This window comes from Triturus cristatus, chromosome 9, assembly GCF_964204655.1.
Source record: "Triturus cristatus chromosome 9, aTriCri1.1, whole genome shotgun sequence".
NCBI classification, from domain to species: domain Eukaryota; kingdom Metazoa; phylum Chordata; class Amphibia; order Caudata; family Salamandridae; genus Triturus; species Triturus cristatus.
In genome coordinates, this window is record NC_140592.1 from 724,634,430 (window position 1) to 724,660,774 (window position 26,345).

Here is a 26,345-nt window from a genome sequence, read left to right on the forward strand (position 1 = left end):
TACAACTGAATTGTTGAATATATCTCTGGAAGTTAAAGATCACATTACCTGACAATGGCTGTTAAACATACCTAGTATCTTTGCGCTACCTCTCAGCCCCACTCTGGCTGGCATCTTTGTGCCCCTCCTTCTGGATCATCACTCCTACTGCTGTCTCTTAAACTGCTCCTTCAACCTTGTTGCATCTTCTGCCCCTCTACCATGTGTGTGTGCTTTGGACTGTAGTCTACTTGCCATGCTAGAGGCTCGGAGGTTCCATAATGTTTCCATCTGCATCTTCTTCCGGACTTATTGAGCATGAATTTGCCTACACATTACTTCTGTTAGTACCTTTGTTCATCTTTGTTATGTGTGTTCTGAATTACATGTTTAGCTGTGGTTGCTGACCCTTTGGATTCTGTATTTTTTGACATGTCACCTCACCATCTTTGTATGCTGTGTTGATGATTGTGTGTATATGGTACATATATCACATTCAGTAAATTCGGGTGTTACCCTCACTGAATTTTGGAGGTTATCATGTAACTTATTGTTAAAATTGTTGACAATGCACCTGCTAACACCTGATCATGCGAATTGAAAGTCATCAATGATCTTAATTTGCCCTTCTTGAGTTTGGTTTCTGGACTTGTGTGTTGCAGGCGACGCTGATGTTTACCTTTTTTTTTTGTTGTTTTTTTTCTGTGCGGAGAATTTACAAAGCTGCAACTTGAATGACATTTAATGTTTTTTAAATGTTGTTGAAGAATGTCTATTAACCCATCTCAAACTTTGTATTTTAAGCCTAAATACAAGGTTTCAAATATACCTGGTTCTTCATTTTATGTATGTATTTTGGGAACATGTAATACATCTCATGTTGCTGGGGCCTTAAACATGACTTTTGTCAATTAAAATCAGAGGCAGTCTTCCATTATTCTCATCTATACATTGATTTTTCTTAAAGTGGCAAATGTAAAGGAGGAACGGTGTGACATCTGTCTTCAAAAAATATTATGTTGAGCTTTCTTCACTGAAACCTATGACTTGTACACATTAAAAAAAATAATTTCTCCATGTATGTCAACCAGTTGCATTTTGGTGCAAGGGGCAAATTAGTGGTGTGACTTATCTTTTATAATTTAAAGGTTGAGCGTATAAAACCCGTCCAAGCTTGAGGCAGCTTTGACGGCTTTTATACTGTAAATGTCACGGTTGGTGAGCAGCATGACTGGTGTGTGGTCCTCAGGTTTTCATACAGGTATTGCGATGAGATGGTTTCTAAAGTTGATGCTGTGTTTTGCAGCATCACAGTCAAAATCTACTTGTTTAAGGTGTTCTTCAAAGGCCCAGTTTACTATTAGTATGTTGATTTGTCATACAACGAGATGATGGTGGCTGAAGTGAAAAATAAGGCAATAGAAAGGAAGAAAGTACAAGTACCAGTTGTATTAGATTTTGTGACCCTTTCATCGTGTGTTCTTCCACCAAGCTCTTTAAAATATCAGGTAGCTGGGTTTATAATTCAAAGCTAAAGACATTAAAGATGTGACTGCTGATGTCAGTAAAATTATATTTGAAGGTTTTACATGCAACATGAAAGCCACAGTAAGCAGGAAAAATTCCCTTTCAGCCCTTAGCCCCCCAGCTCCAAATAATAATCTCTGGAACAAAGTTGAGATCCTTGAAAAGCCACACTACAGCATGGATTCTGTGCGTGAACAAAACAGGGACACAGTATGGTAAAGTAACCTTCAGACGCGTAACACAGCTTGGCATACAACACAACATTATTTTTTGGAAGCTTGTGATGAGTTCCCCAGATGTTTGTACTGAAATCAAAGATATTCTATTTTAGTTGGATCCGGTTACCTGGGTTTTCAAATATTCTTTTTCTTTTCTTATGTCAATTCCTCTGTGGTGATATGAAAGGAAAGAGAGTTGCAAAGCAGGGGAGCGGTTTGCTACCTATAGTTCTGGAGACTATGAGAATGTCACTGTGAGCAGCACCGAAGTTGAAAAACCTTACCAGCACCTCCCGGAATACACTCTTGAGCCTGGCCAGTTTAACATCTTGTTGTGCGTGGACTTCATTGAAACCACAGGGTAAGTCAGAAGAGCAAGTAGCTACAGAAATGAAGAATTTCATCATGCTGTCCCTACTAAAGATAGTGTGTGGATTGGTGTTTGGATGCAGACCTTAATTGGCTGCCATTGTATAGAGAAGTATTTTTGAGTTTCGATGCAATGAGTTTGAGGTTTCAGTCGTGGCATCGAATGAGCTTGGAATTCCATATTGTACTGATAGTGTGTGCTTGTTTTGTGTGTGAGATAAACCGGTGCTGCTGCTGTCCATACTGTACCCATTCTGTCTGCGGAAAGCTTCCGCAGCTGGTGCTTGTGATTTACCTTTTTTGTGTTTGTGAATTTTGCACTGCTCCTGTTCACTTTGTAAGAAGGAAGGTTTTACCAATTTTATCTTGAGTTGAATGTCTCTGGGTTTTGTGAGAAATTGAAAGCTGCTGTTCTCGCTCTACCCAGGGTGGTAAATGCACAACACTTGAATGCATGGCCTTGCATCATATAGATAATATTTTAGTATGCTAATAACTTGGGTACAATTTTGACTCCCCACCAAACTTCACCATGAAAAGGGAATTTTTAGTTTTGTTTAATCCTATACATTTCAGTGCATATTGACCGAAGGGGAAGAGCATTTATAGAATGCATGGGGAGGACAAATGATGTCTCAAAATTTGCTTCCTAAATTTGAACCCTTAGGTAGTTTTGCCATTACGTACAGCATACAATCTTCTGGATGAAGTGACACTAAAGTTGACATTCATGCAGAGCTCAGTGTTTTCTGTGTGATTGCAGATTTGGTATAAATTGGTTATTTTTCTGTAGTTTAAAAGAAAAGTTATAGATTTCCGGGTAAGTAAATATCCTATATGAAGTAAACCGACTTGAGAAATAAATTAAGAAGGGCATGAATGGATATGGAATCCAACTTGCTCTTCAGATCTAATAATTTCTTCCTACTGCCATCTTTTTGGGAAATTAAGGTTTCCAGTTTATATGGCCATTAAGCACACTATATACCTTTGGCAGACTAGGGTGCGTGTATAACAAAAATAGGCATGTTTGTGGCATGTGTGGCTGTAGAAACACATGCTCTGCATACTGCTGCCATTTAGTGTTGGCTTAGACGTTTCCAATTTATTTTTCTTCGAAGAAGTCTTTTGGTCCATGAGCTGCAGTGACTTTTCCTATGGTTGGTAGTGCGCATGAGCATCGGCTTCAATGTTAGTTTTTCCCACTGTCAGGTTTGGCCGTTTACCGATTGAGCTCATAGTCAGCGCCACTTGGCGTTCATCGTCACACTGCTTCGGTGTGTTCTCTCCCTTTGGCATGAAAAATCCTTTCGACACTATGCTTTTATTTTTTTGGTCTTCGCGTACGAGTTTGCCTAGCTTTGATGACCAGGACTGCATCGACTCCTTCAGTCGGGACCTTGCCCTTGTGGAGCCTCACGCTCTCATCTTCTGTGCTTTCTCGATGAAAATGTGAGGAATGTAATGGAGGACATCAATATTTTCCCCAGTGTCACTCCAAGTACCCCGGGGCCGACCATCACAAGGTCTGTAACCCGTGCCTCTCCCCTGAACACAACAAGATTGAGTCATGCCTGCCTCGCTTTCGGTTCCAAGAAAACGTTGGGCTACCAGTATGATCAGAGGTTGTCTCGCTGGAGAATGCAGTGACAGCAACTAGATGACACCCCTAGCAAACATGACAGTGGGGAAGACTTGAGGGCTGGTCCGTCCGTAGACCAGCCAATCCAGGCCAGCTCGCAATCTGAGATGGAGGCACAACTGTTCTCAGAATCTCAGCAGCATGTGAAGACATCGACCTTGAGTACAGTCTCACACCCCATGGCTGCACACCAGCACTGCACAGACTGAGCATGGCTCCAGTGGTAGTCGGTGTTGAGCCACAGCCTCATCAACTGGCCTCTGGTCCACCACTGCCTTCCAGCCATGGTCAACACTGACAAAAGGCCTCGGAGCCGATACCTCTGCCTCCTCCGGTGTCAAAGGCCCAACACAAGTCACAGTCCTCCTGGGTGCCGACAGCATCTTTGACTCCGTCACCATTGCTGAAGCTGGCGCTGTAACCCGGCTCAGCTCCAAAGCCTCTATCGGCATCAAGGTAAATCTCAGATCCGAAAACACATTTGGCTCAGGAGACGTCAGGCCACTCTGCACCATAGCCCCCATCAATGGCAGGATCCGGTGATTCAGAACAGCCGATTCTTCGGTGTTTTGGAGGACGAACTCAATGCATGCCAAAAGAGTCTATTTATCCACCCACTGACTGGGAAGATCTCTACAAACCTGCCTTCCAAGGTACAAGACACTCTCCCACAGAAAAGAAGCAGATTGCCTTGGAGCCCACACTTACTTTTAAGCATATAAAGTACTTTGACAGAGGCACTACTCCACTTTCTGCATAGTTTCTTGCTCCGCCACCACTGATCCCACCATCATATGTGTCTCCTCTACCATCTTCTTCAGAGGGTTCACAAGACTCCTCTGAGGAGAGGGGGCAGACCCTCATATCCAGTAGACACATCAAAGGCCCCTTATGACCCTGAACCCAGAGATGACCAGTGGGGCAACAATGATGTCAACTCCGACCCCCCCCCCAACCTGGGGGACATGGATCCGGATCTCTGTCCAGCTAAACCCTCCACTCCAGATGTCACCCCCTCGTGTCACAAGGTCATTTACAGGGCTGCTACTTTTAATAAATTAGACATGCACACCGTTCAGGAAGACACCGACTTTCTGGTCTCAACACTTTGTAATACACAACGCACCCTGCATTTTCTCCCAGTTCTCAAAGGGATGCTCAAGACTGAAACATTTAAGGACCCAGTCAAGACTAGAGCCATTACGCCTAGGGTTGATTAAAAAGTATAAACTCTCTCAATGACTCTCCTTATATTCTTGGCCATGGCCCTCTGGACTGCCTTGTAGTCCAGACGGTGCAGAAACTCCCCAATACCCAGGGAACTGGTGACGCCCCACCTTCCTGAAAAGGAAAGCAAGAAGATTGATACAGCTGGTAAGAGGTTTGCCGTACAATCAGCCACACAATGGCAAATTGCAAGCTCTGTTGCCTTGCTCACCCACTGTGACCAAGTTCGACAAGATGGAGGAACTCCTCCAGCACCTCCCACACCAATACAGACAGCGAGGGCAGAATCTGGTCACAGCGGGCAAGATCATCTGCAGCACTACCATCCTCTGGGCCCTTGATGCTTCTTCATTGGAGGCCACGCTTGGCTTTGTGTCCCTGACTTTAAGCCAGAAGCGCAGCAGCATCTCCTGAAGCTACCGCTCGATGGTAAACATCTCTTCAGGCTGCAGGTGGAACAGATGTTGGAAAAGTTTAAAACATAGTGACACAAGCAAGACGGTGAGTGCTCTGCAGGCACCCACGCCCTGATTTTCTAGATCCCAATTTGAGGGAGGCAGCAAGGCCTCTTCCTCACTTCTCAACAGCGGTAGCAGCATATAACTTGGGGCTGCTCTAGAGGAGGTTACAGAGGTAGCAACACTAGAGGCAGGGGTAAAGGAGGTGTGGCCAAAGGAGGCACCCACACAAAGCAGTGACTCACCTACTCTCCTCCTACCCTCCACTCCCGATCACACTACTCCTTTTGGGGCAGATTACAGGGGTTTTCTTCACAGTGGGAAAGGATCACGCCCAACCAATGGGTCCTTTCCATCATACAACACGGTTACTACATCTCCACCAAGGTAGGGAAGGGTGAGTCACGGCTTTGTGTAGGTGGCTCCTTTAGCCGCACCTCCTTTACTACAAGCTACAAGCTTTCGAGATGTGAATGCCTCTTTTTCAGCCATATCGCCATCTGATGGTTAGAATAGTAATGCACCTCCTAGGCATGATGGCCTATTGCGTAGCCATAGTTCTCCATGCAAGATTACATATGTGTCCTCTACAGAAGTACCTGGCAGCACTATGGTCACAGGCAGATAGATCATCATTGGAAGGATCTAGTGTTGATACGGGCCAGTGACTATCACTCTCTGCAGTGGTGGAACAGCAACAACCTGTTGCAGGGTTGGCCCTTTCTAGACTCAATCCCGCAAGTGACCATCACTACGGGTGCATCCTTCTCCTAGTGGGGGCACATCTTCAGCAAATGACCATGCAGGGTATGTGGACGATGCACCAACAGGGCTTTCACATAAATTACCTGGAGCTAATAGCTATTCTGCTGGCAATCAAAGCTTTCTTTGGCCAGGTTAAAAGCAAAGTAGTCCTTGAAAAGACAGACAACATGACAGCCATGTATTTCTATCAAAAGCAGGGAAGCACACACTATATGCAGCTGTCAATACTGGCACAGAGCATTTGGTGTTGGGCACTTAAAAACAATGTGCATCTCAGGAGTGGACAACGAGCTGCTCAGCAGAATTCTGCAACAAGTCCACGAGTGGGAACTCCACCAACAAGCCCCACTCCTGTACTTCCATCATTGGGAGTTTCCCGATATAGACCTCTTCACCACCGCTCAAAACGCAAAATGCTCAAGCTTCGCCTCCTGGTTCACACACTCTTGGTCCATCGGCATTGCCCTATGGATAAACTGGTCAGGAATATTTGCCCCAGGTTTTCCGCTTCTCTCACTCCTTATGTATATGGTTAAGGCGCTCCGGCAAACACTCCTCACTCTCATCTTGGTGGATTCCATATGGGCCAGACAACCCTGGTTCACTACCCTTGTAGAGCTGTCCATAGTTCCCCACGAGAAGCTTCCCTACAAGTAGGACTTTCTCACACAGCATCATGGGGCAATCAGCCATGTGAACCCCAGGCAGCTCAATCTAGTGATCTGGCTTCTAAGGTCCTAGAGTTTAGTTATCTTGAACTACCTCAAGAATGCATGTCAAATTTTAAAAAAGCATGTAGATCTACCACACAAGGGTGTTATAGGGCTAAGTGAAAAAGGTTTGTCCACTATTGCCTTCCGCAGCACATAGACCCACTCAAACCCATGGTCCAGGATATAGTTTGCTACCTTCTTCATTTCCAGAAATCATGTTTAGCTTACACTTCCATATGTCTTCATCTAGCTGCAAATGCAGCTTACTTGGAAAACAGAGAGCCCTCTTCCTTCTTTGGAGTCCCTGTCAATAGCTCCTCCATAGAAGGTCTTAATAAAGTTTCCCATGGCCTCTATGGTGAGCATTATTCAAACATTTAGTATAAAGGTGGTGCCCTAGGCTGCACCTAGCTTCCGCTCTCCTTTCATGAGACAACTGTGAGCTAGAGGATTCCTTTAAATCATGCCTGGTGAAAGTTGAAGAATGGATGAAGAGCAGTTCTCTAAAACTTAATTCGGATAAAACTGAAATACTTCTCTGCAAGTGTTCAGCTGGTGGCCCACTGAGTTTTATCCCCTTCTATTCCGGTAGATGAGGTGAGAAATCTTGGTGTCAAATTTTATAAGGATCTTTCTTTTCTCCCTCAGGTGATGGCAGTTACAGGATTCTGTTTTGCTCTCTTAAAATAAGACCCTTAGCTTAATTCCAGAGTATTCCCAAAAAATCATTATACACACTTTGATCAGTTTGCGCCTGGATTGTGCAAATATTTTATATCTGGGCCTTACTGATTACTTACTTTATCGTATTAAAATGGTACAGATTGGTGCAGCAAGGCTTCTACTCTATTTCCCCAGGCATAAATCTATCTTTCCACATTTGAGGAATCTTTATTGGCTCCCGCTACACCAACACATCCTGTTCAACTGTTTATTTTTAGCTCTCAGGGCACACCAAAACAGAGGCCCTATCTAGCTGAGGGATACAGTTTGAGTATATCACCCCTTCAGATGCTTGAGAGCTTCCAATCATCTATTGTTGCCAGTTCCCAGAGTGTGTTGCATCTGTTTAGGTGGACTTTTCTTTTCCTTTCTTTCCCCTAAATTGTGGAATACTCTCATGTACAGCATTTGCAGCTCCTTCAATGAACAGATTTTCTAAAAACGTGGTTATTTTCTGAGTATTTAACAGTCTGAATATCTTCCCCCAGGGTGTGCCCTAGCTCTTAGGATCTGAAGATCTATCTCTTTCAGCCTTAACTCATGAGCCATCCTCTGTTCCTCCTTCTCTTTCTCCAGCCTTGCTAAGTCCCATGTGAGCTGTCTTTTCTCCCTCCGGTCTGTTAACTCCACTTCAGACAAGCCACCGCTAGAGGCACTGCTGCCCTTCTTAGAAAGTGTCCTGGGCCCCGTTAACAGGTTCCCCACCTCAGGTTGGTACAAACCAGCTCCCTCACTGTCGGGCTCTCTATCCCTGTCCTCCTCCTCAGCCTTGCTTTCTCGTCGTGCCTCCCCCCAAGCCCTTAAGCTGGTTTGGAGTGCACCCTTCTTTGCTCCTGGGGGACAATACACCCCCTCCCGCTGACAAAACTCCCTGAGTTGGGCCACAGTATAGGTTTCCAGGTCTTCTAGCACAAACTCCATTTTGCCCACTCAGGTCAGAGGACAGTTATTTGCAGAAGCTATGCAGGGGGGTACCTTTTATAATACCTCCTCCCACCACCAGAGTAAATTTGGAAAAAACAAAAACTCACAATTAGGAAGGCCACTTTGAGAAAACTCCAGGTGTAGGCCTATGGACTACCCACAGTTATTGTCGAGTATGCGTAGGCACAGCTCAATCCCGCCGCTGAACACCAATTATGTTAGAAAAACCCCACTCCCACACCGGAAAGGGTGGTGGTAACGGGATTTCTCCAGACATACACAGTGGTAGCTTGGCTCGAGTGGTCATGGGTCAGGCACCGTGTTAAGCATACGTTATACCCACACAATAACCATGCGTGCATCCGTTCCAAAAACGACACTACACCTTAAAAATTATACTGAAAATATATCTCTTTATCTTCTTTTCTCTTAGTTGCTGATTAAATAAATAATAAGACAATCACAGTACACAAGGCTTTTTCTGTGGAAGGGTACGTCAAATAAAGACTGTCTTAACGATTCAATAAATAAGGTAGATCATAAATAATCAAGGCATAAATATAAGTGCATTACATTACAGGCAATTAAATATTATGAGGCAATAAATACTGTACGACAATAAATATTGTGAAACAATAAATACTGTGAGGCCATAAATAGGATAAATACAATAAATACAGTGCTCTCAATAAATAATAAAAGCCAACAGTGACACTTGTAAATCAGTTCACATTCCTGAGGTACTATGGGATGATTTGACCCAATCCCAGCTTGTAAAGATTTGGATGGCCTGAGGGGTATACTCCCTGGCTTGAACAAGGCTGAGGCCTAAACTGAGGTAGATAAAGGGGGAATCTAGAGATCTGGCTCTCCCACACTACACAACCCCTCTGTATTAGTCTCAGCTCACCCCTGGCACAATCAAGCTGGTTCCAGCACCCTAGGTTAGTCTCTCAGGGCTCCACAGGGCCTTAGGCGCCCTCTATTCCACTTACTGCCCTTTTTTTATGAAGCTCCGACGCCGCTGGAGTCGTGTTGACGCCGTGAGGCGGCTCCGGTTCGATGTCGGCGGCCTCGGCTCGATGTCGTCCTCCGGTTCGATGACGTCGGGCAGTCTTGGCTCGATGTCGACTTTCGACGGCTCCGGTTCGATGTCGGCGGCCTCGGCTCGATGTCGACCTCCGGTTCGATGACGTCGGGCTGTCTTGGCTCGATGTCGACTTCCGTCGGCTCCGGAGTGCGACCTCCACTCCCGACCTCCGGCACGATTCTCTTCAGGTTCCGGCGACTCCGGAGTGCGATCTCCACTCCCGACCTCCGGCACGATTCTCTTCAGGTTCCGGCGACTCCGGAGTGCGATCTTCACTCCCGACCTCCGGCACGCTTCACCTCGGTCTCCGGCGACTCCGGAGGGCGGACTTCACTCCCCCGTCGACGCCGATCACTTGACCTCAGGTGTCTTCCTCCTCGACCTCTGGTACTCTCCACGACCTCCGTCGGCGCCCTCTCTCGACCTCTGGCGGCTCCGGGTACGACGTCTGCTTTCCAGTCAGCGCCGCTTCTCCACCTCGGGCTCCAGGTCTCAGGCTTCTCGACGTCGGACTCCAGGGAAACCAATAAACAGGTCAGATTCTTGCTTTTCTTTACTTCTAAGGCCTGTTCCTGCTGTCCAGGTCCTTAAGATGGTTTTTCTTGCTTTCTCCCACACAGGGCTCCAGGCTGGGCTCAGTCAGTAGGGACTAGTATCAAGGGTGGGTTTATGGATCCCACTCCAGGCACAAGTTTCCACCCCTGCTGCCTCACTCCTTCCTCCTTCAGTTCTGTGCTCCTCTCTCTTCACCAGTCAGGTGCCAACTGCCAGCTCCAACTGTCAACTCTGGCTTAGCTTCCCAACATTCCAAACCGCCTCCAACTGTCACAGGGTTCCAGAATGTTGCAGAAGGTTCTAGTAGGTTCCAGTGGGTTCTGATGATGTCACAGGTGGCCACCATTTTGTGCTCCAGGCCCTCAGACAGAAGTTCCAGGGGTAGATAAAATGGCTCCCTGAATCTGCATCAATACTAAAAAGTCTGGTGGTTCCCAAAAGGAAAAATTCTAACAGGGTTTGAGGCAAAAGTGGGACAAAATAAATAATGATGAGGAGGGACCACCCAAAGGGCTGACAGGTCTAACAGTGTTGCATCTGTTTAGGTGGACTTTTCTTTTCCTTTCTTTCCCCTAAATTGTGGAATACTCTCATGTACAGCATTTGCAGCTCCTTTAATGAACAGATTTTCTAAAAACGTGGTTATTTTCTGAGTATTTAACAGTCTGAATATCTTCCCCCTTCTAGTTATTTCAGCGCAAAACATCTTTTTGGTAGCTATGTGCTATATAAATGGCTCTTATTTCAATCATCCCTCCCAGGGTAACTCCCGCCCCTGTCTGGAACATCAGTATTGTTCTTACCAGGCTCAAGGGTCCTACTATTCAAACCTTAGACTGGTGCCTGCTGCTTTTCCTGTCCTGGAAGGTTGTGTTCCTCGATGCTATCATGTCCTTAAGGTGTGTTGGCGAACTGCAGGCTCTTACCCTGGAAGAACCCTTATTTTCAGTTCATACTAACAGGGTTGGCCTAAGGACCTTCCCAAAATTCATCCCAAAGTTGGTATCCCTGTTTCAGCTCAATCACAACATTGAGCTCCCGGTTTTAGCCCCAAAGCTGGACTCAGTGAACCTGGTTGTCAAGCATGCCCTCGTGTACTGCATTGACAGGACCAAGCTCCTTTGTAAGACTCAGCAATTCTTTGTTGCTTTCACCATACTACTTAAAGGACACCCTTTGTCCAAAGTGGGCATAGCCAGGTGGATTGCCAAATGTATACAAATTCGCTACATTAAGGCTAAAAGAAACATGCCCTCCTAACCCAGACCACACTCCACTTGCAAAAAGGGATCCTCTGTAACATTCCTTGGCAATATTCCCATAGCTGTAAGACAGCTACTTGGTGCACTCCACGGTAAGTTCACCAAAGACTACTGTGTGGATGTCCTAGCACGCCATCAAGAAAACGTTGCCCAAGCTGTTCTACGAACTTATGAGGAAATGGGGTCTATTATATGGTGTGGTTCTGCGTCCTCACTGTGTAATAGACTTACCAACCCCCTTTCCTCACATTGATGCCTAGAGGTGGGATCTATATCTTGTGTTTAGCAGTACCATACAGTTGTTGCAGTCTTGCGGCCACTCATAATCCATCTGAGTTCTCACCTAGAAAAATGTTAGCAAACTTCCCAAGCAGTTGTCGAGCAGTGCTGACTCCAAAGGATTTGTTTCCAAAAAAAGAGTTGAGAAAAGCTTGAGAAACTCTTTCAAGGTTTCCTGCAAGTTACAAAGTTTGGTCTTCAAAATGGTTTTGAAAAGTTTCAGCAGCCATTTATTTGAAAAGGAAACATAGGGATCAACCTTGCACCTGGTTATGCATCTCTGGTTTTTCGAAGGCTGTTCCAACCACCTTGATTGATAGGCCTATTGATGGTGCCCATCTGTTCGACCCACATGCCGACTGCTTTGCGGCGATTTTGAGATAGTCGGGGTGGAGCAGACTCTTAACTCTACTGTCTGCTTTCTTAGTTCTCCCGTACTAGGTTTGTATGGGAATCCCTTTTTGTTTCACATAGGAGCCATTCCAGGGTGGAGCCCATTGGTGTTTTTTCCAAAGGTCCCTTTCTATCTGCAGGTAAACTCCATTGAGGTGTTGCTGCCTTCTTCAGGTACTTTTATTCTTCTTATACTGTCAATCACAGGTAGAGGTTCCTGTTATCTGGGTCATATATTATTTTGTGGTTCTTTCGGAAGCTGGTTTTCTCCCCAAGTTCTTATTCAATGAGGGTATTTTCCCTGTTCTCTGGACCATCTTCTGTATACCTTGGGCATTTTGAGATCTGTTTCTGACCCTTCGTATCCCTTATAGAGGCTTCAGTTTATCTGCTTCTGAAAACATAGTGCTTGCGTGTTTTGCTTTGCAACGACACAATATAACCCCCCCAACCATCAGGGTTATCGTTCATCACTATGAGGCTTTTCTTCCCTTTAATGGCGTCCTTCTTTCCATAGCGGAGGCAATGGAACGAGTGGCATTATCCTTGGCCTGGTTAGATTTCCTCCTCTGGTGGCTGCAACAGAAAATGGCCTAAATCGTACTGTGGAGACCTCAAAATTCCCTATCATAAAACGACCTGGTTTCGCGGAGGGGGCACCTGATTTTTTGGCCCCGGGCTCTTGGCCATCTAGGAAAACCTACCAAACTCACACATTTCTGAAAACTAGACACCCTGGGAAGTCCAGTGAGGTATGGCTTGCGTGGATCCCCCAACGTTTTCTTACCCAGAATCCCCTTCAAACCTCAAATTTAGTTATAAAAATCTATGTTTCCACACATTTTTGTGTTGGATCACTGTGCCGGCACAAATATCCTACCACCTAGCGTTCCCCTTGGTCTCCCTATTTAAATGGTACCCCACTCATGTGGGTGGGTCAAATACGCGCGACAGGCAAGGGCCCAAAACGTATTGTGGAGACTTGAAAATTACCTATCATAAAACGTTCTGCTTTTGCAAGGGGGGTCACATGAGTTTTTGGTCTCGGGCTTGGCAGCCATCTAGAGAAACCTACCAAACCCACACATTAAACTAGAGACCCGAGGGAGTCCAGAGAGGTATGGGCTTGCGTGTATCCCCCAACGTTTCCCTACCCAGAATCCCCTGCAAACCTCAAATTTTGCTGCAAAAAAAACAATTTTTTTCTCTAATTTCTGTGTTGGAAAGTTGTGGGATTACTGGGCTGACACAAATTTCCTACCACCCAGCGTTCCCCCAGGTCTCCCGATGAAAATGGTTCCTCACTCATTCTGGGAAGCCCACACCCCTGGTGCTAGTAGGTGGATCCCCATTGGTACCTCTCTCATGTGTTTCGGTGCTCGGGGGCTGAGATAGCCCCACAAGCACCAAAACTGTGAAACTGAAACTAAGTTTCAGTTTCATTTTTTGTTGTAATGACGACTGCGAGCCTACCGTAAGATCTTCATTACAAGGAAAACCAGAAACAGGCCTCATGAGGTTGAGGAAGCTCTTCCCCCACCTCCCAGGGCATAAAAAAAGGAAATCCCTCTGCTGTCTGCAGCAGGGGATTTTCTGCGCCTGTTCTCATTACAGAATGGTTCTGTCAGGAGCACTGGTGCTCATGACTGAACCGTTCTGTCATGAGCACCCAAAGGGTTAATTGTGTTCTTGGGCTGCCTGAATGATCCATGACTGATAATTAAAGGGTCAAACAAGGGTGTCATTTGAAGGACAGATATAAACAGCATAATTAATTGCGCCACGGATTCAATCCAAAGGGGAGAAACACAGGGAGACACTAAAAGAAAATATGTATTTCAATTAATAGGCATGTTGCACATATTAAACTTCATCTGTACAAGCACACGGGAAAATAGCACTGTGTTACATTAGATGTCATATAACCAACAAAATACTGTGCACAAGTGCTCGTGAGGTTTTGTGACGGCGCTAGTGACATATGAGAAGGCAGTCCCGTTGGCCCCCCGATTGTTCAGACTCGCGCACCGCTGCCGGATTCACGCCGGACCGCCTCGGCTTCCCCCTGTAACGGAAACCCTTTGTCACAGCTGCACTCGATCGGATCCACACCGCTCTTGCCACTTAAACTCACTGCCTTCTCTAAACTAATGTAACCTGTCCTGATGATGGCCTAACATATCTACAGGCCGAAACGCCGTTGACTTCCACAGCGAAACCTCTGGCGCCCCTACTTACGGGCACCCTACCCAATTGAATTCTTGTATTTCTGTACCATTAATTACCTGGGTGTCCTGAATACGAAAATCATTTTGTCTCACTTTGTTCTGCCGCGGCCACCACTATCGCTGTATATACCACGTCATATGTCACTAGTGCCGTCACAAAACCTCACGAGCACTTGTGCACAATATTTTGTTGGTTACATGACATCCAATGTAACGCAGTGCTATTTTCCCATGTGCTTGTATATATGAAGTTTAATATGTCCAACATGTCTATTAATTGAAATACATGTTTTCTTTTCATGAATGTGTCTCCCTGTGTTTCTCCCCTTTGGATTGAATCCGTCGCAATTAATTAGGCTCTTTATATCTGTCCTTCAAATGACAGGGGGGGGGGGGGTGGCTGAAGCTCTTTTAGCACTATGGGCTTTGCGCGCCTCGTGTGACACACTATATCGGCTCCCATCACACGGTCAACCAGTGAGGAGCTGATACTACACTGTGGCAGGGAAAACTAGCTGAAAATCCCTATAAATAGTGGTTTTTGAGAGACTTAGAACTGCCGACGCCATTAGGGGGTATGAAAACACCCCAGGACTTCGGCACCAGCCTAAGCAAGCGTTTTGTTTTTTGGGAGGATGGGGCTTGGGTGCAGGTTGGGGTTCAAAAGTGCCTCCTAGATACTTTTCAGTATGAGGCCCAGCCCCCATTTAAGGCCCCGCCCCTACTCACACTGTGAGATTGTTCTTCAAGTTGGCAGGTATGCAGCTGAATAAAGGTTTTGAGACAGACACTGATGGCTGTGATTACAGATGAATGCCCCCACACCAAGCAGAGTCGTGGTAAATGCCCAGAGAAGCAACATAAAGAAAGCCTCCAACTCAGTAAATGCCTAAAGCTCGGATAGCGTGTTTGATTTTAGTTAGGGCATAAAGACTTGATGCCATGTCTCCCCCAGAGGTGCTTCTGTTCTCGCGAGTCGCCACCAGCTTAGCAATGTATCATAGCATCTAATGTGTCTGTAATATGCACCCAAGTTCCCCACTGATCACGACTCTGTATATATTTCCCTTAGCCCTGAACTTACTAGCTCAAACGGGGAAAAGAAGAAAAGTTATGACCCCCTTACCTCTTCGAACGTACTTGGAGAGAATGCATGTTAAGCACATAAAACACTTATCGGAGACTATACAGGCATATGATTTATTTTGTTGAGGTATTGCCACTCTTCCCCCAAAGTGAGTACAGACAAGAAATACACAGTATTCTTCTTTAAGGCTTTATTTGAATCCTATTTTAGTGCACCAAATATCCAGAAATACTGTTGTAGAAGTAATGGTAACAGTAACCATTAGGTATAAACAGAATGTAAAAATTAAGAAAACGGTCATCTTGTTGCATAGTGGCAATTTCCCCTGTTTCTAGTCCTAGCTAGTAAACATATTAGCACACAATTCTGCCTTTCTATGAGGGCTTAGTATTTAGATGTTCTTGATATATACCAAAACTGTATTTGTGTTTTGCAGTCCAAAGCGTGTTCGCAGGACAAGACTAGATTGCATCTATGTGGCTGTGTCCTGTTATCGGTAATGGCCTTGGTGCAGTTTCATTGAGAACTGCTCTTCTCTGGATGCAGATGTCCCTCCCCATTCAAGAGAACTAATAGGGCTCATTTTATATTATTTTATGAGAAATATATCCTCATGATGCATGGGAATTCTCTTCTAGATTAATTTTAAAGCCACTTTACCTTGCTTTAAATATCATACATTGCATGAATATATGAATGTGTAGACTAGAAGCATACTATCAAAACAAATGTGTTGTATGATAAAGAACATAGATGTATATAAGGTTTTGACATGTGGGGGCCTTCAGCCAATGAGCAGATGCTCGATATGTGGTTTTCCTGAACCTCTATAGAGGCAAACATGACAGAGGCAGAACAGGTGGTAAATACATGTTTTTCTTTTATGTTATTTTGCTGCTGGTAGCGGGTCCTCGCATCGGAAGCAGGAGCTTGTAGCAGAGCTGAATAAGAATGGAGTGCAGTTTGATGTCCGAAAGCTGCATGTGGGTGACTTTCTGTGGATAGCAAAAGAGAAAGTCAAACCTGTACCAGGTATTCCATTCACACGAATATACAAAAAGATCTAGAGCATTAATTAAGGGTTTAGCGTGATAGAGCAATCCATTAATCAAGGGGTGTACTTGCCAGACAGCATATTTACAGACTTTGTCTCCTCACAGGGGAGCTATAGTATACTAACAGTACACTATCTGTTGTCTTATTATACTCATACTGTAATTTAAAAGCAGATTTGTGTGTCATTGATGCAGCTATCTTTGAAAATAAAGCTTCCTTATTCACAGCAAATCTACTTCCGTGGAAAATATCAATTACATGGATTGCATTAATCTGAAAGCTATTTTTGCCAGTAGTCTGAGTTAGGCCAAAATCAACATTATCAATGTAAATCTGAAAACTGATTAATCGCTTAGTCAACTTCTCACATTAATCTCCTGATAGCAGTCGTCTAGTGCTAATATTAAAAATGCTTTATTTCTTACTCTACAATGCTCTTTCTGCATTGTATTTGAAAAAGAACTAAATTGCTAAAGAGCTGCCCATGCTCATCTTTAGTGAAAAGCAACCTCTTTGTGTTTTCTTTTGCAATTGTCTTTCTATTTCCAATATGAACACAATGTGTTAGATGGTTCATTTGCTATGCAACATGATAATGTGTATGTGACGTAGGTATTCTGAGGCCCTCTCGTCTTACATATCTGAAAGACACACGTTAGTGATAGATTCCTTACCTTAGAATATCCCCAGGCGTCAGACTGGATCCGGAAAGTTTTTCGTCAGCAGTACCCCTGCGCGACGGAAGGTGGCGTCGTGTGGCTCCGCGTCCGTCACCGGCATCGTATGCGCCGAGATGACGTCACGGAGACTACTTAGGCGCCACCCATGCGCGCTGACGTCAGTTCTTTCTTTTTCCGCTCCAGCAAGTGCAGATCCGGTTAGAGCTCGTACCCTAGTCACTTTTTGACTAACTTTTTTTGAGACTTTTTGTCTCCATTATTTTGAGTCTTTGACTCCTGGTGCCACGTAGGGATGCCTGGGTTTAAATCCTGTGGGGCCTGTCGCCGTACGATGTCAGTGGTCGACCCCCATGGCGTCTGTCTCTACTGTTTGGAACGCGACCATGACTCCCGGTCATGTTCCGACTGTCTGGCCATGGCTCCGAAGGCCCTACGGGAGCGGTCCCGTAAGCTGCTGGAGGCCCGACAGTTGTCTCCGCGCCGTACGAGATCCAGGGGACGATCAAGGGACCGACCGCGGAGCCGTCCTCATCGCTCCTCGGGGTCGAAGTCTTCACACTCGGAATTGGGTAAGAGACGTCATAAGAAGAAGTCGAAGAAGCGTTTGCGCTCTCCGACGCCCCCCTGTCGGTCTCCGGACGCGGGGGCACCTCCCCCGCTGCTTCGTTGGAGCTTATGAGTCCCGCGGCCTACCCACCTTATCCGGGTCCGTCGGCGACTCCGGCCCAGGTGCAAGATTTTCTTGCTGCCATGGACCGCCTTTTGAGGCATAGGGCTCCCACCGACGTGCCTTCGGGCCCCGTGGTCCCACCTGAGGGGCCTCCCTTGTCGCCAGCTCCGCTACCGACACCGCCGGCGGCTCCAGCCCCGGCACCGCAAGGTCCTACGCCGGCAGCTCCTGCCCCAGCGCCGCAGGGTCCGTCGCCGGTGGCTCCGGCGCCGCAATGGGTTCGGTTTGTACCACCTCCGCCTTGCCTGGGTTTCTGGACAATTTTACTCCGGGTTGGGACCCTAACTAGGATATGGAGCCAGATGGGCACCAACTAGCACCGTTCCCGGTCCCGTTGGACCATTTATATTCCCCTGTCCCTCCTCCACTGCTGCAGCCTGTGCCTCGGGCAGTGGAGGAAGGGGATGACTGGGAGGGATCTGAGGGCAGTGCGAGTCGGAGCAGGAGTGGGCAGAAGAGTCAGAGGATGCAGGTGGCCTTGACCCCTCCTCTGAGCCTGGTTTCCTTCCTCCTCCTGCTGTGGCCATGGAGGAGGGCGCCACATACACTGTGGTGCTCCTTAGAGCAGCTGAGGCCCTTGACCTGCCTACGGTAACTCTAAAAACTAACACTCCTCACTGAAGTCCTTCAGCCGGCGGCAAGCTCTATGGAGCCTCTGCTACCGTTTAATGAGGCGTTAACCGATGTGTTAATGGGCACCTGGTCTAGGCCAGCCACGGGGTCCCTGTGGATAAGAACGTGGCCAGGCGTCCTCGCCCGGCCCCGGGTGACCCTGCCTTTTTAACGACCCACCCAACTCCGTAGAGGCTGGTCATCCAAGCCTCCACCTCCCAAAGTGCATTCCCTATTTCCCCGCCGGATAAGCAGTCTAAGAAGCAGGAACAGTTTGGAAAGAAACTGTTTTCCTCTGCCAGCTTAGGGCTGCGATCGGTGAACACCACATGCCTCTTGGGCCGCTACTCTCACGCTGTGTGGGACACGGTTGCGCTGACGCTGCCTCAGTGTCCGGAGGAAGTTCGGGCAGTGCTTTCCCAAGCTGTGGCTGAGGGGAAAGATGCAGCAAAGTTCAACATTCGGTGTGGACTAAACACCGCGGACTCTTTGGGTAGGGCGATTTCCCCCACTGTGGCCCTCAGTCGTCACGCCTGGTTACGGTCCACTGGGTTTTCAGGGGATGTTCAGAGTTCCCTTATGGACATGCCCTTTCATGGGACCCGTCTATTTGGCGATAAGGCAGATAGTGCGCTGGAGCGTTTCAAGGACTCCCGGACTTCGGCCAAGTCCTTGGGTCTCTCCACCACGCGCCCGGCCACGTCTGCTTTTCGTTCCTTTCGTGGCCACGGAAGGGGTGCCCGACACGTTCGTTCAGACAAAAGCTTGCTCAGAACCAACCTCAGCGCAGACGTGGTTCCTGCCGTGGCGGCACAGGGGGCCAGCGTGTGGGACAGTCCACTTCAGCTCCCGCAGCATCCGCCTCAAAACCTTCCTAGTCCGAGCTGTGGGGTGCACCCCATGCCGGTGGGCGGCAGGATTCGCCATCACATCCTCCACTGGCGTTCTGTCACTTCGGACAGGTGGGTGCTGCAAATCGTCCGAAGGGGCTACTCCCTCACCTTCGAGTCTGTTCCCCCAGCCATGCCACCTCAGTTCCACCGCATGTCGGAGGATCACTTTGCGCTTCTCCAACAGGAAGTCACGGCCCTCTTGTCCAAGGGGGCCATCGAGCACGTTCCTGGGCCAGAAGTAGGACGTGGTTGTTATTCCCACTACTTTCTGGTCTCCAAGAAGGCGAAAGGGGGCCTGCGCCCCATCTTGGACCTCAGGAACGTCAACCGCTTCCTCCGGAAGGAGAAGTTCAAGATGTTGACTTTGGCTCAGGTCTTGGCTGCCCTCGACCCTGGAGACTGGATGGTAGCGTTGGACTTTCAGGGCGCATATTTTCATATCTCCGTCCTGCCGGTCCACTGGCGTTACCTGCGGTTCACGGTAGGCCTAGAGCACTTTGTTTGCCGTGCTCCCCTTCGGCCTTACCAGTGCCTCTCGGGTGTTCACAAAAGTGTTGGCAGTGGTCGCAGCTCATCTGCGCAGATCAGGGGTTCCAGTCTTCCCCCTATCTCGACGACTGGCTGTTGAAGGCGGGCTCGCCCCAGGCAGTCGTCTCCCACCTCCAGACTACTGCTGACTTCCTGCATTTGCTGGGGTTCTCCATCAGCGTGCCGAAGTCACACCCGAGTCCCTCTCAGAAGCTCTCCTTCATCGGAGCGTTTCTGGATTCGATGCAGTTTCGGGTTTATCCTCCCGAGTAGCGAGTCCGGGATATTCAGGCTATGATTCCGATCTTTCAGCCTCTATCCCAAGTTTCAGTCAGGATGGCCCTCCGGCTCCTGGGCCTCATGGCCGCCTGCATCCTGTTAGTGCAACATGCCAGATGGCATATGCGGGCTCTGCAGTGGGACCTGAAGTTCCAGTGGGCACAGCATCAGGGCAACCTGTCTGATCATGTCCAGATCTCGGAGGGCACTGCACGACAATTGCAGTGGTGGCTCATGAAACGCGATTGGGTCAATGGCAGATCCCTCTCCCTTCCCCAACCGGAGCACACAGTGGTGATGGATGCGTCCCTCCTGGGATGGGGTGGCCACTTGGGAGAGGCGGAGATCAGAGGCCTCTGGTCTCCAGCGGAATCCCGACTCCATATCAATCTTTTGGAGCTTCAGGCGATCCGACTTGCACTGAGGCATTCCTTCTCTCTGACCGGGGAAGTGTGGTGCAGGTGTTCACAGACAACACCACTGCCATGTGGTATTGCAACAAACAGGGCGGGGTGGGGTCGTGGACCCTATGTCAGGAGGCTCTGCGCCTCTGGACATGGCTGGAACATCAAGGCATTACCTTGGTGGTTCAACATCTGGCAGGTTTTCTGAATGCCTGGCGGACAAACTCAGCCGCCGGTGCATGATGGATCACAAATGGCGTCTGAACTCGGACGTGGCGCATGGTCTCTTTCTGCAGTGGGGAGAGCCTTGGTTAGATCTATTTGCTACAGAAGAGAACGCGCAATGACATCAGTTCTGTGTGCGTTGGAATTTCCAAGGTGACACTCGCTCGGCGACGCTTTTCGTCGCAAGTGGAGTTGCGGTCTGTTGTACGCCTTTCCGCCTATACCACTTCTGCCCAGAGTGCTGAAGAAGATTCGGTGCGACCGGGCCCAAGTCATCCTTGTGGCTCCGGATTGGGCAGGAAGATACTGGTATCCCGAGCTACTCAGCATGGCGATCGACCCCCCGATTCGTCTGCCTCTTCAGGAGGATCTTCTGTCGCAGCAGCAGGGGACGGTCCTCCACCCGAACCTGTCCAGCCTCCACCTCCATGCGTGAAGATTTAGCGGCGGCAGTTGACAGCCTTCGATCTTCCTCCTGAAGTCTGTGATGTCATTCTGGCAGCCAGGCGTCCCTCCACTAAAACGGTATACGCCTGCAGGTGGAACAAATTTGTGGCATGGTGCACAGCAAAGGCTGTGGAACCCCTTTCTGCCCCTCTTTCCGAGGTCCTTCTGTTCCTTCTCTCTTTGGTCCAGCAGGGCTCTGCTCTGGGCACTATCAAAGGTTATCTTTCGGCCATCTCCGCTTTTCTACGGCTTCCAGATCAGCCTTCTCTTTTTAAGTCCCCGGTTGTTAATCGCTTCCTCAAAGGCATTACACACACGTTTCCTCCCGTGCCTTTCATAATGCCTCAATGGGACTTAAATCTTGTCGTGACTTATCTGATGTGTGCTCCCTTTGGGCCCCTTCATAACTGTCCCTTACGTCTTCTCACTTTAAATACGACTTTCCTGGTAGCTATCACCTCTGCCAGAAGAGTGAGTGAGCTCCAGGCTCTTTCTTCTAAACCTCCTTTTCTTTCTGTTCATCCGGACAAGGTGGTTTTAAGGACTCATCCTTTGTTCTTGCCAAAGGTTGTCACACCCTTCCACATCGGGCAGACCATCACTGTGCCCACCTTCTTTCCGCCTCCGCATCCTTCAAAAGAGGAAGAGAGGCTCCACCGTCTGGACCCGAAACGTGCGCTCTCATTCTATCTAAAGCGCACACAACAGTTCCGGGTGGATGACCAACTTTTTGTTGGCTACGTGGGCGTCAAAAAAGGTTGGGCCGTGCACAAACTAACTATCTCTCGGTGGGTTGTTCTGTGCATCAATGCATGTTACTCGTTGGCTAAGAAGGAGCCTCCTGTGGGGCTGCGTGCCCATTCTACCAGGGCAACGGCAGCCACCACTGACTTGGGACGCGGCGTTCCCTTGCAGGACATTTGTCAGGCAGCTATGTGGGCCTCGCTGCACACGTTTACCAAGCATTACTGCCTTGACAGTCAAGTCCGGAGAGATGGCTTTTTTGGCCGTTCTGTTCTCTGTGACTTTCTGGTGTAATCCTGTTCGCAGACCCACCACCGAGGTTGGTATTGCTGGGGTATCTATTCTAAGGTAAGGAATCTATCACTAACGTGTCTCTTTCAGATGCACAAGTTACTACTTGTGTAACGGTATATCTATAAGAGACATTAGTTAGTGATAGATTCCTTACCGCCCCACCCATCCTCCCCGTTCTGCGAACTGATTTCTAGGGTTAAGGTCATCCCTTTCAGGGCCCTAGTTTCATGACACCAGTGGCCAGTTTCTGGCATGGCTCTGCGTTCCTGGCGCAGAAAGTAGTGTACAGAACTGACGTCAGCGCGCATGGGTGGCGCCTAAGTAGTTTCCGTGATGTCATCTTGGCGCGTACGGCGCCAACGACGGACGCGGAGCCGCACGATGCCACCTTCCGAAGCGCGGGGTACTGCTGACGAAAAACTTTCTTGATCCAGCCTGACGCTTGGGGATATTCTAAGGTAAGGAATCTATTGCGATGCGCCTCTATCTAAAACTCCTGCAGGATGTTGTGATTTACTTACCCACTTGCCCCTTTCTTCCAACGGGAAAGCTCTTTAAATCATCAAATTAGGTAGCTGTAGGAATGAGCCTTTTAAATAAGCATTGACTAGAGTCTCACTAGGAAAGGTTCTAGGGGTTGTCTACTTTTACATATAAGGCAATGGAATCTCTAGAAAAAACAATATACGTTGTACAGAAGCCACGCCTGTTCCATATGCTGATCTCAGCCTGCATAGCGCAATAATTGTTAGCCTATGTTTAACTGGTGAAGTGGCTATCCTAAAGAGAGGTGTAATTCTCTCTGATCTGATATGTACAGGTCAGCTGAGGGCCCCATCTTCCCGAGAACTGGTGCTGGACTATGTGGTGGAGAGGAAGAGGATGGATGATCTCTGCGGTAGCATCATTGATGGCAGGTTTCGTGAGCAGAAGGTAAAGTTTGGTTTGCTTGGACTGCTGTTTACTCACACATGAGCGCAACCCTCAGCTCTGTCTATTGGAAGCAATGCTAATCTCTGTGCCTCTTTCTTAGTTCCGGATGAAGAGATGTGGCCTACGAAACCCAATTTACCTTGTGGAAGATTACGGCTCTGCACAGCACTTGAGCATTCCCGAAGCAACTTTACAGCAAGCAATTGTGAACACGCAGGTAAGTGGTGCACAAGGATGGTTATATAATGGATGTGTAGTATAAATGTATGTGCTTACTTTAACCAGCCTCTCCCCTCTGGATTGGTTATTGTGATAATTTTTGTGCATCATCTTGGGATGCATTAGGGTCCAGTTCCATGAAGGGCAGATCATAGACCTTCTTAACAAGCATCAAACAAGCATGATCTGGAGACATGAGACCGTAAGAAAACAAATGTGCACAAAAAGTTGTAAGATCTTCCTCCTTTGCCAAAAGTGGAACAGCTAGGAATCTTATATATGCAGCTCTCTGGATATTTTCTAGGATTGTTATCCTTGTTTCTCTGCTATTAGTGTGCTTCAATACGAGGAAGCACGCTAATAGTAGAGACCTGGTCCTCCACGATTTGTACTTCAGTCTCCAATCCAGAAAATGAAGCCTCCACACTCTACCTTTTTCCATTTTAGCTAGACTGGCCTCCACAGCATTGTTAGACTACCAGTCTAGCGTTTTCACTGAAGTCTTGAAGGCTGACATCATCTCTTTATGACCTCCCAGTGGCTCCAGGTTGTTGGCATCCTTGTCTTCCTCCACTCAGGTGTTCTTCTTCATGCCACAGCTTGTCGAGCCTGTTTAGGGCTACATGGCAAGCAGGGTTTATTGGGCCACAGCCGTGGTACTTGAGGCCTTTTATCACTGCTCTCCTGCAATACTGCGTATGCCAAGAGCATCCTTTGTGCTCTTGACCCTTAGGGTAGCAGGGCAAGCTGTCCAAGCATCTTGAGGAGATAATGCAGGGAGGTAGACCCTCAGAACTCAGCGGTTACCATATCTAACGGAATAATGATTGTCCAATCCAGTGCTTTTATACCAGTGAAGTACTTTATTATACCAAAAGGAAATGCCACACAAAGGAATGTGCGTATGGGCACAGGGTTGAATAACTCCAGCAAGTGAACAAATCCAAAGCAAAAGCCCCACTTGCAAACAAATGAAGAACTCACCCTGCGGTGCTGTGAGAGACGCAAAGGAGAGGATTCCATCTGCACAACAAAGGAGACAGCTCTCTCCACCTTCTCACACTCTTCATTGACCAACGGTAGTGGTCATGGATAGGTAATCAGTAGTCCTTTGCTAGAAAGATAACTGCTGCTTAACTAATTCAGACCTGTCTCCATCCTTCCATACCTTACTGTTTAAACCCAAAGCTCAGGAATGCCAGCAGTACATGTTGCCTGTCTAGGAAGGCTGTGCCTCAGTCTTTATCTTGTGTTGTGATTATCCAAGAGCAACTCAAAAGGGCTTGCACCACTCTCTCAGCGATTTCAGCGCAGGGTCCAGTAACATCATAGTAGCAGACAGTTACCAGAGTGGGGCCAGTAGTCATCTTACTGTTCAAGACCAGGAAAAAACAGCCCTGTCCTGTACCATAGATAAAAAAAACGGTATCCTGTCACCACTGCTCCATAGTTATATCCCAGCACATAGACAGGGGTCTGGTGTCATAGGTAGGCATGATTGGTACGCCCCTCAGTACCACAGAGCCACATTCTGGGTCTCGGAGCATTTCAAACAGCCTAGGCCTCAGTGCATGAATTCAGTGTGTACTGAGGACAAAATAAAATTGGGATCCCACTGTCAACCACAGTTTATTTTACTCAGGCTAGGGGGCATTCCCATCCCAACACTCCAAGTGTTTTTTCACAGTCATTATACGAACCACAAAATAACTGCTATTGCTTATTCTAGTTATGATGAAAATGCTGCCCATGTGTGGTTTCCGTGACTTTGGGTATGGCACCCCCTCTGAGGCCACTTGCTTTTTGGCATACTCCGAGATAACTGACAGATCTCATTCACTAGTCATAAAAAGGAAAGTTGAGCAATTCATAGAAGGCCCAATAACAATAGCTTAAAACAAATCACAAGACCAGAGACACAGATTTATTGTGAATGGTTGAAGTACTCTGAGACCCACACCTCACATGACAAGAGCGAGACTTGTAGCGTTAGTTCAGTGAAACATTCAATTGTGGCCCTGTGTGTTCATGGGTAAATAGATGTCCTTGAAATGGGCATCCCTTTATTTAAACAAATTACATCAAGGGAACCTGGCTGTTTTGCTGTGGACGTGAAAAAAGCAACAGACTCACTTGATTTGCCACTTCCCTCTGCACATTCTGTGTCCATCCTGTTTATGGACATCCTTGTAGACAAGCTTTACTATTCTGAGTCCATTCGGTCATTCATGGAGGCGTCGCTCAATGCCAGTTTTAAAGCGTGTTAAAGCTTCATTTTTAATTCTGACTCTGAGCAGGCAAAAAGCCCAGGGCTACCAATAACCCCTCTGATACTATTCTTCTTTTTTCACAACCGACCTCACAGAGCACAGTTATTCTGTATCAGCCTAATTGAACCACAATACTTTTCTTTTGGTTTCCTCAGAAGAAATCCAAGAGGCTAAGTGCATTGAGACACAAGTTCATTCTGTGCTACTTCAGTGTCTTGCAACATTGGTATCTGTGGTCCGGCTTGGCCCTGGTTCCAGTCTTTCCTTGTAAACAGGAAACAGGTGGTTACTATTGGTCATTTCATATCTGAAGGAGACTTCTAGCTGCAGATTCCATACCTTAGAACAATCCCCAGGTGTCAGACTGGATACGGAAATGTTCGAGGCATGTGGGCTGCTGAATTCATATCTGTGCATAGATCGCCGCCTAGTGTTGGGTCCGGATGTTTGCACGTTGTTGTCCTGGAAGAGTCTTCGAAGTATCCTTGGATAGGTGACTCCTCCCCTGGACTACAGTGCGCATGGGCATCCTCTCCATCCTCAGATTGTTTTTTTCCGCCATTGGGTTCGGATGTGCTATCTTAGCTCAAGT

The 26,345-nt window shown here is 47.4% G+C and overlaps 1 protein-coding gene across 2 annotated transcripts in view; it reads left to right on the forward strand.

Moving 5' to 3' along the window:
• The window catches only part of MUS81 (MUS81 structure-specific endonuclease subunit), a 306,294-nt gene that overhangs the window by 115,349 nt on the left and 164,600 nt on the right, over positions 1-26,345 (forward strand). For both annotated transcript variants that reach the window (XM_085625914.1, XM_085625915.1), the window contains exons 9-12: positions 1,912-2,085; positions 16,344-16,471; positions 23,152-23,264; positions 23,365-23,481. In XM_085625914.1, coding sequence (XP_085482040.1) covers positions 1,912-2,085; positions 16,344-16,471; positions 23,152-23,264; positions 23,365-23,481 — 532 coding nt within the window. The remainder of the gene's footprint in view (positions 1-1,911; positions 2,086-16,343; positions 16,472-23,151; positions 23,265-23,364; positions 23,482-26,345) is intronic.